At 35.2% G+C, this 15,000-nt stretch overlaps 1 protein-coding gene across 1 annotated transcript; it reads right to left on the bottom strand.

Annotated features, from left to right (window-relative positions):
- Positions 1–1,184: 1,184 nt before the first annotated feature.
- capn2l (calpain 2, (m/II) large subunit, like) lies at positions 1,185–13,761 on the bottom strand. The gene is made up of 21 exons (XM_039695028.2): positions 13,443–13,761; positions 10,435–10,504; positions 9,581–9,699; positions 8,501–8,634; positions 7,995–8,163; positions 7,780–7,863; positions 7,616–7,701; positions 6,979–7,053; positions 6,706–6,866; positions 4,460–4,629; positions 4,305–4,316; positions 3,969–4,180; positions 3,845–3,881; positions 3,697–3,762; positions 3,550–3,607; positions 3,131–3,195; positions 2,939–3,007; positions 2,763–2,841; positions 2,566–2,679; positions 2,426–2,484; positions 1,185–1,404 (listed from the first exon to the last, which is right to left on the bottom strand). The coding sequence occupies exons 1-21, from the start codon at positions 13,677–13,679 to the stop codon at positions 1,381–1,383; spliced, it is 2,100 nt and encodes a 699-aa protein (XP_039550962.2). The 5' UTR covers positions 13,680–13,761; the 3' UTR covers positions 1,185–1,380.
- Positions 13,762–15,000: the final 1,239 nt, after the last annotated feature.

Raw genomic sequence — 15,000 nt, forward strand, 5'->3', positions numbered from 1 at the left:
TCAGCTCCAACCCTGATCAAACACACTTACCTGTGACTTTCTTGTGATCCTGAAGACCTTGATTAGCTTGCTCAGGTGTGTTTGATCAGGGTTGGAGCTAAACTCTGCAGGACAGCGCCCCTCCAGGACCGAGTTTGAGAAACCCTTCTCTAGCCTATTCCAGCTCCACTCTTAGCCCTTATGTTAATCCACCCCTGTGTATGTTACTGTCTGCAGGAAAGACGAGAATTACCTTATTGTGAAAGTCTTGAAAGACCTGTCATGACGACACTGCATTGCCAGTATGTGGACACACCACAACCAATGCTTGTTTATATTTCATTTCAAACCCACTGGTCACACCTGTGGTGTTTACTGCAGTGGCGTAGGTTTGATTTTGAAATTGGTGGGCACAGGGACATCAATGTATAAATATATTTAATTATAAGTTTATAAGTAAGTTTTGATCGAAATTATTGCTAGGGATATATCAGTGTCACTGGATATTGGTTGTGACATCGCTATTCTATGCCCCTTGTTCACTGGAGCTCTGAATCATTTAAACATTACCCACTATTATTTTAGCTGTCATATTAGCTACTGCACTACATAGTTTAATATTCAGTAAAGCTGCTCTCGCTCGAGTGATCGTTGCTTGAACTCGACAGATCCCACAGCTTCTGCAAAAACGGGTAAAAACATTTTTTTTTTCTGTGTATCAGATCTCCTCTGCTGCCCTCTGCAGGTCATTCGTGACAGAGGAAAATATATTTGTGTATTAAGGGGACCACACACATACGTGTGTGTGTGTGTGTGTGTGTTTGTATACATGTATACATGTATGTATGTGTATTTTGATAGGTGAACCACACACATTTTGTCTTGTATGTCACGATGTGTACCTTATTTCTCTCCGATATGAAACTTGGAAAAACACTAGAGAGTCTTGTTTCTCAGTTTTTTTTTTTCCATGATTTATGATTACATTTTTAAAAACAAAACAGAAACATAAAACGGTTGTTTGTATCTAACATAGTTTTGTCATATATCATCATAGTATTTTTCTTCTATCATAGTATTCTTTATAGTATTTAAATCCTTCTGAACTGTCCAACAAAACAAGCAATAACTAACAAGCTGAACCACCATAATATGATTTCTAATAACTGGAACAACCGCAGGAACCCATTTTTTACTCTAAGAAGATGGTGATCAGTTTGAAGCAGGCCTGAGTCTGGAGAACTGTCTGTAGCATGACGTTGTGTTTCACATTCTGACGCAAATAGCGACATCAGTTTTTCTTTGTCCCTTCTGTCTCTTGGTATTTCAAGAGGATGTCAATGTTAGCATGACGCATAAGAAAGTCAGATCTCCCAGCGGTCCAGAATCTGCACATTTTCCTCAAAGCATGGCAAAATTCAGCCACTAGAAGGAGACAAAAGACATTTCTAGAGTCAATTGAATGGGAGCGATATATTTAGAAAAGCATACCATAATTCACTAACTGTTGCTGCAGTATAAATTATACACTGCTGCCTTACATTTTTAAGTACAACCTACTTGGATGTTTAAGTCATTTCAACTTAAATTACATTAAACTGACTTAAAAAAAAATAATCGTGTATAACTTGTATGAAATTTCTTATTTTGATGACTTAACAGTGTGTTATGACAACAAATGTAAAAACATTTGTTGTCATAACATATTGATCTGATCATATATGTGTATATATATATATATATATTTTAAATTAAACGATAACTATAACAATAAGTATATTAGCGTCCACACCAGCGCTGCAGATTTGTCGTCTTTCTCTTTAAATGCTTGAGTGGATTCTGATTGGCTGTCAATGTTTCTATCGTTCATTCTCTGTGCGTTATCGTTATAATAGTGGCTATTCTTTTATAATTCGAATGATTTGAAGAACTACACCTTTATTGCTATAGTTATCATCCTTGGTGTGAACGGGCCTTTGGAAGAAGGTTCTACCTTAAAGAGTTCTGCCAGGCGCTTCATGTATAGAACATTTTAAGGTCCCAACCATGGGATCATTTCATGGATTAATTTCAATTATTTAATTAAATATTAGTTATTTTTTTATTTCAATGAAATTTAATGAACTAAACAACTCATAAACATGAATTAAAGCTAGAAAAAAATGAAACATTTCCACTTTTATGGAACCTTTTTTGGCATAAAGGGTTCTTAAAAACTGTGTCAAGAACCCTTAGAACCTTCCTTTCTAAGAGTGTAGAGATGTGAATTAGACTTACAGTCATAAAGGAATAAAACAATAGTATTTTTTGGCTCATCATTTGGTGAAAATGGAAATTCACCAAGATGATAACAGAGCAAAAATGTTTTTCTTCATATTCATTCTTCATGATTCTAGATCATTCTAGAAGTTTCACTGCGTATCGCATGACTAACAAAGACACCAACCTCCATCATGTTCAGCTCTACTGTGCCATTCTTGTCCTTGTCCAGCTTTTTAAATATTTCTGCAAATGAGAATTAGGATATAAATGCTCAATTTACATATCAGTCTTTATTTTAAAGTGCGCTCTTTATCAGACACTCACTGAACATGCATTCGAGACGCATAATACAGCCCACAAAGTTGTCAAAGTCGATGGTGAGATTGTCGCTGTAGCGCGCCACCAGGATCTGGTGTAGAGGGTTGCTCAGAGAGAAGCCTGTACAAAAAAAAAAACACCATTAAATGATAACGGAATTGCCATGTTTGGCTTAACTGTACCTTTAAGATAAAAGATCTGACCTGCTTTCTCTACGGCTTCTCTCATCTCAGAAGAGCTCATTGTGCCTGACTTGTCCACGTCAATTTTACAGTAAATGTCCTACAGAAGACAAACACAGGCGGATCACAATCTTACAACATTTTATAACTATCTGAATTGTACAACAAATTAAAATGATAGAAGCAGAAAAACATACCAGGTACATTTCAATTTTAGTCCAGAGAATTTTAAATTCAATCAAGCCCAGTTTTCCACTGCCGTCTTTCTGAGACATCGATAAAGGAAAGAATAGACTAGAAATACATCAACCAAACGTTCTCCGCGTAATTTCTAATTATTTTAGTAAAACTGGTCCATCAAATCTTGAGCATTTTTTTTAAAAGGATACATCCAGTAAGTTGACCATGTTGCGGCAAGTGTCCAAACTAAATCCATCAGTTTTAATGTCTTTGCCTTAAAAAAAAATTACATTTGGTCAATAATAATAATAATAATAATATATATATATATATATATATATATATATAATTCTTATTCTACAATATATATATAATTCTTATTCTACAATAAATAAATGAATAATATATATATATATATATATATATATATATATATTTACTGTATTAATATATATATTATACTGTATATATATATATATATATATACTGTATTAATTAATTAATTAATTAATTAATTTATATATTGCATATTGTTTATTCTATTTTTAAAATAAATCAGAATTAATATTAATTAATTGTATTTCTATATAAATACATGATTTACTATATATATATTTTAAAAGCTTACGTTTAGTTATCACTTTGTTCAGGATATTTTGCAGCTCAAATGGTGAGATTTCAGCGTCCTTGAGGAAGGGAAAATGATTGGATATGGTTTAGAAAAATGTATTTGAACCAAAATATCATAATTAAATCATTATCCTGTAATACTCACGGCCCCAGCAAGCTGTCCAAACAGATTCTTGAACCGGCTGTCGATATCACCCTCGTTCACATCAATCTGCACGAGAAAAATTGAATGAATGCATGTTTGTGCCACAATACAGTTTTATATTCATTCTGAACATGGTGCAAAAACGTACGTCTGGAACCTTGCACTCCACAGGGTCATCAAGCTCTCTAAAAAACAAACACATTTCAGTGAGGAGACTTTCGTTAGGACTCGTCATCTTATCGTGGGCCACAATTCATGAGCCAGGAACTCACTGGAACTCTGCCTGTTTTTCGGAGAAGACGCGCACGCAGAAGTCTCCATCTTTGTTGGGCTCAAAGGTGGACGGGACGATGAGATACTCGCCGGGGGGCAGACAGAAACGAGAGCACACCTCCCGCAAGTTGATGAAGGTCTCCGAACGGGCCGCCGAGGCATGTCGCACGAAGAAGTTACGATCCAGGTGGACGTTCCTCTTCCCGACAAACTACAACAGAGTGTTTCAAGAAATTTGATTTTTGTTCATTTTTGGGGCGTACTGTCTCTTTAAGAGGAACTGATGAAGTACTGTATTTCTGGTCATTTTGTGCTTCAGTGTGTGCAGTCCATACCTCTTGAGGAACCTGTGGACAATGATAAGAGAGATATAGTTATTTATGATACATTTATGTTTGTGAATCAGTTTTGGGCCAGAATAAGCTGGATCCGACTTTAAGAAGACAGTCAGAAGTCTGGCTGTGTGTGTAGACAGCGTTATGCTGCTCACCTCGTAGATGGCGAAGCCGATGGTGTGCATGTCCTCTCCGACCTTTCTCATTTTGCGACGGTTCTTCTGGATCAGACCAACAACGAAGCTGCATCCCGCCTCATTATCAGCCGGGTCGTCATCCTCCTCATCCAGCTTGATCAAGAACTGAGGGTTCATAAAGAACGAGTCTGCCAGGAACAAAACGAGGTCAAAAACATGGCTTCTGTTGGAATGAATGCTACTTTAACATATTAAACAAAAATATGCTTTTTGTTTAGTATTATTGTTTTACCTTTTATCGTTGTTTTTGTTTAATATTCTTTTGTATTTACTTTTTTGCTGTTTTTATTGAGTATCCTTTTGTTTTGTTGATTTTGTTTTTGTATTCTTTTTTATTTTATTTTTTTTGCTGTCGTTTTTGTTGAATATTCTTTTTTTTGTTTCTTTTTTTTGCTATTTTTTGCAGTTGTTTTAGATGAAAATCTGTTGATGTTTTTTGTTTCATAATCTTGTAAAATAATCAATTTTTTTCTTTTCGTTTTTGTATGTTGTTTGAGTAGAATAACCTTTCGTTGTTGTTTTTTGCTGTTGTTTTTGTTTCATATACTTTTGTTTTCCTATTTTTTTAGTTTTACTATACTTTTTTTATACTTTTTTGTTGCTGTTTTTGTTTAGTATCTTTTTTGTTGTTTTTGCTGGTTTGGTTTGTTATTCTTGTTTTCTTTTTATTTGTTTTTGTTTCTTTTTTTAGTTTTACAATTGTTTTCTAGTTGACTACATTTGTTTAGTATCTTTTTGTTTTTTGCTGTTGTTTTTGTTTGTTATTTTTTGTTTTCATATTTTTTGTTTTTCGTTTAGCTTTCATTTAGTTTTTTTGCTGTTTTAGTTGAGTATACATTTGTTTTGTTTTCTGCTGTTTTTGTTAAGTATCGTTTTGTTTTGTTTTGTTATTTTTTGTTTTAATATTTTTTTATTTTTTGTTTAGTTTTTATTTTTATTTTTTTAATTTTTTTAGTTGAGTATACATTTGTTTTGTTTTCTGCTGTTTTTGTTAAGTATCTTTTTGTTTTTGGTTTGTTATTCTTGTTTTCTTTTTATTTGTTTTTGTTTCTTTTTTTAGTTTTACTGTTGTTTTGTTGCTGTTTTTGTTTAGTATCTTTTTGTTTTTTGCTGTTGCTTTTGTTTGTTATTTTTTGTTTTCATAGTTTAGTTTTATTTTTTTTAATTTTTTTGCTGTTTTAGTTGAGTAAACATTTGTTTTGTTTTCTGCTGTTTTTGTTAAGTATTGTTTTGTTTTGTTTTGTTATTTTTTGTTTTCATATTTTTTGTTTTTTGTTTAGTTTTTATTTTGTTTTTTTCTTTTTTAGTTGAGTATACATTTGTTTTGTTTTCTGCTGTTTTTGTTAAGTATCATTTTGTTTTGGTTTGTTATTTTTTGTTTTCAAATTATTTGTTTTTTTGTTTAGTTTTTATTTAGTTTTTTTTGCTGTTTTAGTTGAGTATACATTTGTTTTGTTTTCTGCTGTTTTTGTTAAGTATCATTTTGTTTTAGTTTGTTATTTTTTGTTTTCATATTATTTGTTTTTTGTTTTGTTTTTATTTAGTTTTTTTGCTGTTTTATTTGAGTAAACTTTTGTTTTTTGCTCTTTTTGTTAAGTATCTTTTTGTTTTTGGTTTGTTATTCTTGTTTTCTTTTTATCTGTTTTTGTTTCTTTTTTTTGTTTTACTGTTGTTTTGTTGCTGTTTTTGTTTGTTATTTTTTATTTTCATAGTTTAGTTTTATTTATTTTTTTTGCTGTTTTAGTTGAGTAAACATTTGTTTTGTTTTCTGCTGTTTTTGTTAAGTATCATTTTGTTTTGTTATTTTTTGTTTTCATATTCTTTGTTTTTTGTTTAGTTTTTATTTAGTTTTTTTTTGCTGTTTTAGTTGAGTTTACTTTAGTTTTGTTTTTTGCTCTTTTTGTTAAGTATCTTTTTGTTGTTTTTGCTGGTTTAGTTTGTCATTCTTGTTTCTTTTTAGTTGATTTTGTTTAGATTTTTTAAAAGTTTTTGTGCTGTTGTGTTTTTTAATATTATTTTGTTTCCTTTTTGTTGTTTTTTGCAGTTGTTTTTTATATTCTTTTGTTTTCTTTTTTGTTGATTTTGTTTAGTATTATTTTGATTGGCTTTTTGTTGTTTTTAGTATTGTTTTTTTTTTTGTATTCTTGTAAAAAGATTCGATATAATATAATGTAATATATGAGGCAGTAGATTGAGTTGATTACTTGGGAAGTTCCTGCAGCCTCCAGCAGTAGATCCACTCCTCCAGTTGCCATCAAACTTAGACAGCGCCCACTTATTGACGCTGTCATCTGACAGAGCATCAGGGGTCAGATTACAGATCTCCACCCGCGAGTAAAGACGCAGGAAATCAGAGTACGACATCCTGAGTATGACAATGAAGAGATATATTTTGTCAATGATCTAAGACAACACAACAGGAAAAAATGCTAAATAAAATTTTAGAAAAATGAATAAATAAAACATTTGCAGGTTACCAGAACTCTCCATCTTCTGCTTTGCAGTTCAGTTTCTCACGGTCACTGTCACTGACCTGACGCCATTCTGTCGACCTAAAGACCAATCACATGACCGTTAATGAATTTGCAGGTCATTAAAACAGATAAATGATTAAATCCAGCTTGCTATTTTCAATGCATCTCTTTAATACTTTTGTGGAAACCATGATACGGTTTTTTCAGAATTTTTTCATGAATAGAAAGAGCAAAAGTGCAGCATTTATTTTAATATTACTATCAATTGTGATCAATTTAATGCATCCTTGCTTATTAAAAATATTCATTTGAATGAGTCAAGTGTACATAGGTCAAGTATTTTATAGTCTGTTGATTTAGCGGTGAAACGAGGAAGAGCGTGACAAGGAGGATGCGAGTCACTGAACCTGTTCTTCAACACCCGAGGGCACAAGGGCTTAATCATAGTTCCCATAGCAACTCAGGTCTCTCCCATAGTAAACATGTCCGACAGGAGTCATGGCTGGGTGCGGTTCCTTTCCGCAACACCACCTGCATTACCTCTTCTCCTCAAACGGATTCCAGAATTATAGCTTTATGTGCTAATCAATCTCCAGACATGTCACATTGTGAGTTTTGAAGCCAACCCCGGTTTACACACCCATCACTCCAGGATCCGGTCCACTCCACCTGACCCCAGGGGTTCCTGATCCGGACTAGTTTGGTTAAATTGCCACTGTACTCCACCTGCGCAGACACCGAGCAAAATTTAATCTATGCAAACCAATGACACAGAAATGCTTAAAAATCCTCCTCAGCACCGACCTCTTCGGCACCAGTAAGTGAGTAGGCGTGTCCTTTGACCAGTTTCTGACTTGTAATCGCCTCTGAATCTGCACTGTCTGTAATCTAAAGCAAGCGGAAACAAAACAGAACCAGTTACTCGTGACTCAGTGAATTATGTTCACTGACAGTTAACAGATCTGGTTACAAACTGCTCATAATTGCAAGGTTATATACATACAAATGAAGTTTCTCACATCAATTGAGCAGCCCAGCAGTGAGCCCCAGCTCAAAGCCTTCTGGATGGTTTTGAAGAGATTTGGACTTGCTTTCGCCAATTCGTGGACCTCAGCGATGCCTCCGGTGAAATCCTCAAATCCCTCTGTGGTGGTGCCACCAGAGAGAGCTTCATAGCTGCCGTTCAGCCTGAGGACAAGGAAGACGTTTTTCCGCTTTTACTTCTGAGGAAGTCCACTCCATTTAGTCATGCTATAATACTCTTAAAAACGTAGTTTTCAAAATAACTTTTCAGTGCCAAGTTCTCAAAACAAACATTTTTCTTAGGCCGTGTTTGCACCTGGTGTTAAGGTGTCTTGTGTGACGGTTCGAAACACATTCGATCACATGAGCGTTTACACTACGAAAGCAATCCAGTCTAATGCGTTTTCACTTCATATGTTTACCACCTGTATTTAGCGCTGTCTACTTGTGATCGCATCTAAATAGCAGGTGTAAACAATACTTTTAATATACAAATCCTCACTTTGCATAGGCCTTTTCCAACAGAGCGCTCCAAAACTCATTTCCCTCGGCGGAGTGGACGAACAGCAACTCTCCATTTCTTGCAGGCAGTCGGTCATCGATGACCACGTCCACCCATTCACCGTACTGCCAGAACTGAAGAGACATGGACATATGTGAACGGGGGAACATTTGACAAACGTCTTCATGGGAAGTGAGAAATGTGTAGCTTAATAGCGTTTACTTTAAGATCGGAGACAATTTCTCATAAATAACAACAATATTAATACTGAGTGTGGAAATAAATCAATTAATAAGAACATAAATAATGTATATTATGTTAATAGTACGCCATGTTCAGGATATCAGTTAGCAGACACTTAAAGGGACAGTTCACTTTGACATTAATTTTTGGTATGTTTTATCTTACCTCAAGGGCATCCAAGATGTAGGTGTCTTTGTTTCCACAGTATTTTCAATTTTGATATTTTTAGGTCAAACCGTTCTTGTCTGTCAGTCATATAATGGAGGTCTATGGTCACCACCTCAAAGAGCATGCACAGAAAAGTCCAAATTAACATGATTTAATGACTCGTAAATGCAAAAGCGGTTTGTGTGAGAAAACGAACCGTTTTTATATTGTTTTTACCTCTTGTAACCACATCTGATCTGAGGGTGCAGGAACTTTATGGTTGTGATTACAAGAGGTAAAAACAATATAAAAACGGTTCGTTTTCTCACACAAACCGCTCGTTTCGTGTCTTAGGCCATCAATGTGTACTTACATTTACGAGTCATTAAATCATGTTTAATTTGGACTTCTCTGTGCATGCTCTTTGAGGTGGTGACCATAGACCTCCATTATATGAGACAAGACAAGAACGGTTTGACCTAAAAATATCAAAATTGAAACTACTGCGGAAACAAAGACACCTACATCTTGGATGCCCTTGAGGTAAGATAAAACACACCAAAAATTAATTTCAAAGTGGACTATCCCTTTAAACATTCAAATAATCCGTATTCGTACTGCCCATAAAAAAGTAAAATCAGTCGTAATATTTTTGGTTTGTTGGCTTTTATGTTACGAAAGGCTGTTAACCTGGAAATGAAATATTCCAGCGTAGTCTCCGTCAAAACTCTGACCGGACGGGACGACGCGGCCGAAGACGTCCTGGTTCAGGGTAAGAGAAGCGATGGCAGCTAGAAGCCAACAGTCCCCTGGAAAACCAGATATCATGTTGTGTTCAAAACTACAAACTCACTATTGTAAGCAAAACTTCAACAGTGACATGCTGCGATATCATTGGTGAAGCGTAAATTGTCATCGACCTAAGCTTTTTGATGTTTTCCAATGCTTCGGGACAACACCCATCCTATTGTTCCTGCTCCTACACACTTTGCAAACTCATTTGCATTCTTTATAGACAGTATGTGGCATATACTCAGCAAATGCAGCATGATTGTGATTCTTATCAGAGGTTCAGATAGAGTGGAAAACTTTAGGGACATGTTTGTGTGAAACCCGTGGCGTTTGAAAAGTGTTTGGGTAATATCGAATAAAGCAGGTCTGACAGGGTGTGTTTATGTGTTTGTTTGTGATTTAGAGTTGCAACCAAGACAAAAAGGTTTCGGCCTTTTCCGTATTCTACAATAGAAACTCTTTCCATTCTCATTTTCTCATTATTTTCATTTCAGAATAGTTCTTTAAGATATGTAATTAATATAATTCCCAGATATTAGAAAATAGACAATGTAATAATTAAAAAAATGGATCATATTGAAATAGTGTGTTACAAATCTGATGACCAACTCACTCAACCAGCAACAAAATGCCTTTGTGTCTTCTGATGGCCGTTCTATATGGGGCAGTTCTGTACATGATCTTTTGTTATCAACATTTCTAAAGTTTCAGCAGATCAACAATAGGCTAATATTACAGGTACATGGACTCACCCAAAGCACCCTGGCAGATATCCGTTCTGGTCGCTCCTCCACTAATAAACGTTGGGTTGGACGTCAGTTGCTGGATGACAAAACATGCATTCCAAAAATATGAATCACAGGTTTACCTTAACAAGAGATGAGTTAATTGCTGAATCAACAAGATCACATGGCTCATCCATACAATAGGAAACAAAATAGGGCCAAGAAGGTAATGGGGTTGAAAACGTTGCTTACGTAACATGCAAGTCAGAAGGAGCTAGATATTTTGTGGTTATATGTAAAAATGTACAATTTAAAGGAGTAGTTCACTTTTCAAAAAACTTTTGCTGATAATTTACTCACCCCCATGTCATCCAAGATGTCCATGTCTTTCTTTCTTCAGTCGAAAAGAAATTAAGGTTTCTGATGAAAACATTCCAGGATTTTTCTCCATATAATGCACTTCATTGGGAACCAAACGGTTCAAGGTCTAAATGAGAGTTTCAGTGGAAATTGCAAACTGTTCAAAGGGCTTTAAACGATTCCAGACGATGAATAAGGGTCTTATCAAGAGAAACGAATCGCTCATTTAATAAATAAATAAATAACAAAGTTTAAGTTTTATAAGCTCAAATGCTCGCCGTGCACGTTTGTGACTCTCCTGTTCGAACTCGTTCATCAAAATGAACGAATCTTTTTCTGAGTCAAACGAATTGACTCGGAAAAAGATTCGTTCATTTTAATGAACGACAGTGTTGTAGTACTCGAGACTCGGACTCGTCTCGGACTCGGTCTCGAGACCATATTTTAATGGTCTTGGTCTTGTCATGGACTCGTGTGCATTTGGACTCGGAATTGACTCGTAATCGAACATTTTTTTTTTAGGACTCGGACTTATTCCCGAGTCCACTCGGGTTCAATTAAAAATATTTTTCATGATTATTAATGTATGTTAATAAAGTATTTCTTTAAATTGATTGACACGCCCAGTGATTGGTGATTTTCTAGTGCGCAACTGCGCATGACAAATTGTAATAAAATTACTTTTAACACCACCTACTATGTGGCCTTTTGACCCTAAACAGATCATATTTTTTTCAGTAAATTCAGTAAAAAAAAAAAAAAAAGGGATTTCTCTAAAAAGTAAATTAAAAGTAAATAAAAGACTCGAGTGAGGTGGTCTCGACTACAACACTGATGAACGAGTTCGAACAGGAGAGTCACGAACGTGCATCACAGTACAGAGCGCTTTGTTATTTATTTTTTACAGGAGCGATCGTTTCGCTTGATAAGACCCTTATTCATCGTCTAGAATCGTTTAAAGCCCTTTGAACAGTTTGCAGTTTGTACTGAAACTGTCTTTTGGACCTTTAACCGTTTGGTTCCCATTGAAGTCCATTATATGGAGAAAAATCCTGGAATGTTTTCATCAAAAACCTTAATTTCTTTTCGACTGAAGAAAGAAAGAAGCGGACATCTTGGATGACATGGGGGTGAATAAATTATCAGCAAAAGTTTTTTTAAAAGTGAAATACTCCTTTGAGGAATTTGATCTTTCCGCCATTGGAAGCATTCAAATGAAATTTAAGTTTCTTTTTTTTTTTACAACAGGAGGGAAATGGGGTTGCAAAATTAGCTTAAATAAAACAAATTAGATTATTTTGCCCTCCTAGCAAATGTTGTTTCTTCTTAGGTGTTATGATTTTAATGAATGTTACATGTTCTATAAGGGGGCAAGTCATAACAGGGTTGAAAATGTTGGATATAGCCAAAAATGAGCTTTTTCATTCGTAAATTGTTTGCATTTTAATTATTACAAATTTGTTACGATTTTCTTTACATAACACTGAATTTCAGTCCAACAGTTTGTCAAAATTATTATATTTTTGTATGATTTTAAATGATGAATACTAGGCTATCAAGACCTCTGATGGACAAGTTACTTTAATATAATAGCAGATAGTATATAATCCTAATAAATGTAATAGTTTTTACAACAAAAATGTGGGAGTTTTCTTAAGTAGCCCATATGGACACAAAAGTGTATTTGTGAAAAGTGACAAGTACATCTTGTGTTCTTCAATAGCCACAGCGCTCAAGAAATCTCAAAGGTTTTCTAATGATGTATACCCTACAGTATAAGCAATAATAAGTAATAAGTGACATGTGAAGCCCAAGGATGGTTACCCATTCTCGAAGTTAGTGCATACACACAACCAGAGCAGTGGACAGCCATTTTGGTGAGGCACCCAGGGAGCGATTGGGGGTTAGGTGCCTTTCTCAAAGTCATTTCCTACCAGTATTGAGAATCAAACCCGCAGTCAGACTCTCGAACCATTAGGCCACGATATTTATTCTAAAAATGTTTTGAATGCAGCTATACCTGGGGAAAAAAGCTGGACACCATTCTTGAACACAACAATAACCATCCATTATCCCAGCTGTAAGGATCATATTTACTCTAATTGACTCTAAAAGGTCTTCTGGCAACCAGTATTGCATAACACGGCTCACAAAGCAGCGCATGCAGCATTTAAAATGATAATGCACTTTGGGGAGCATATGTTCATATCATTTCCTGGTCTGTCTGGCACTGAAGCCGTTTGGTTCAGACTAACAATCAATGGCTTTACATGGTCAATCGTGAAGACTTTTTGTTCTATCATGGCCGCCTGGATGGTTTTTGAAAACACATTCATCTTTCAGTTCAATGATCTGACTGAATTACTATTGACAAGTGAAACTTGTTCTTCCTGTTCATAGTGCCTCAAAAAACAAATGATGGTGAACACACCCAGATATACAGGGAGCTCCGGAGTAATTACAGAACACTGAACGAGATGAGCAAGGTGATGCCCACTTTTAGCCTAAAGCAAAACTGTAAGAGTTGGTTACTCTTGGAGAAGAATGTTTAGTATGTGTTACAATAGCCTACTTCAAACATGCAAATATGTCCATGATATATTGAAACATGGCTACAAAAGGTTCATTAAAAAAAAATAAAATAAATAGCTATAAAAGGTCTGTGTTACACCTACCTTTGGTCTCATCCACTCAACCCCGCGCACTTTAGAGGAGTTTGGTCCCAGTTCCTTGAACCCGAGCGCAGATGTATTGGCTTCAAACATGTCATCCTGAAATAAGCGTCCGCTCTCCAGACACACGCGCTTGAGCGCCTCGTAGTCCTGGTTGAGGAACTTGAACGCTTGGGCGTTGGTACCGAAGCCCGCTGCCCGAGCCCTGTTTTGCTGGAGCTTCGCCGCAATTCCTGACATCTCTGCTCGTCGTCCGTCACAACAAACAGTGAAAACACACGCACACCTCAGCTCATACAACGCGTTAAATGGAGAGGGAGTGGCCAAGGGCGTTACTTTCGTCAATAGGGAACAAGTGTGCAAAAACTTGGAAAATTATATTATTGAAAAAAAAACCCACTTAATAGTACTTTTACAGTCCCGTTCCCCATGTACACAGCAGACAGTGACTGTAATAACTACACTAACCCTGAACCTGGACCTACATAGGCTAATGTATTATCCTCCCCTTTTCATTGATTAACACATAGGCTATGTCAAACATGGCTACCAAAGCAAGGAAAATGCAAAACAAATGTTGTATCAATAACAGAATCAAAGATAGGCTATCCCACATAAAATACTAGCCCATATATGATTTTTTTTTATCCCGTTATGATAAAAAAACAAAAAAACAAAAAACATTTCACTTGGGATTTTTGTGTATTGGAATAAAAGACAATTTTGCGTGTTTTATATTTATTCAAGATTTTAGAAGATATTTAGAAACCTGTATTTGTAGAAAACTTGGGTGCATGTTTTTTTTTTTTTTTTCAGAAATTTGAAAGACAAAACGAAAATCTACATTATGCAATTATGTCTATTTTATTAGGGAAAATTGCAAAAGAAGAAGTGGGCTTTGCAAACCAAAAATCTTTTATAAATTAGGCTATATTTAAAATGAATAGGCTACATAAATATTTCGCAACACACTTTAAAAAAGTGCACATTCCACACACTTTTAATCAGTTTCAGACTCTAAAAGACTTCACATGACACATCTTTACAAAATATTCAAATATCGTTCAAAAAAATATGCTACTGTGTTGGCAGTGGTTAAAGTGGGATTTGCCATGTGGGGGAACCCTCAAATTTTGTGTAGGTGCATAGCAATACTTTTTGGGTGTTGCTGTGGCACCAAGAAGCCTGTCATTTATTTACTTGATATTTTAATGGTTTTATTTTGGCCCTACACTGATTTAATGACAATACTATGTTAAAATTATTTAGGGGCCTCCCCCAAGAAAATTTTGATTTCTCTGACCAAATTATGTGCAATTTAAGACTTTTGAAGGCCAAAAAAGGGATAGCTAATAAATAGCTTTAAAACCATGTCAGTGGGCATTCGATTATTTTGTCAATAGCCTGCTCTCTTCTCATTTACATCTTTTTTTCCTCAGTCTCCTTATCCTGCCCTATTTCTTCCCCTCCTGAACTTTGACTGATAGTCTTTCATTTTCGTCTGTGTCAGTGAAGTAAATAGGCTTAACTGATAATTATATGTTTTATGAATCATTAGGCT

This window comes from Pimephales promelas, chromosome 2 (assembly GCF_988280905.1).
Source record: "Pimephales promelas chromosome 2, fPimPro1.hap1.1, whole genome shotgun sequence".
Classification (NCBI taxonomy): domain Eukaryota; kingdom Metazoa; phylum Chordata; class Actinopteri; order Cypriniformes; family Leuciscidae; genus Pimephales; species Pimephales promelas.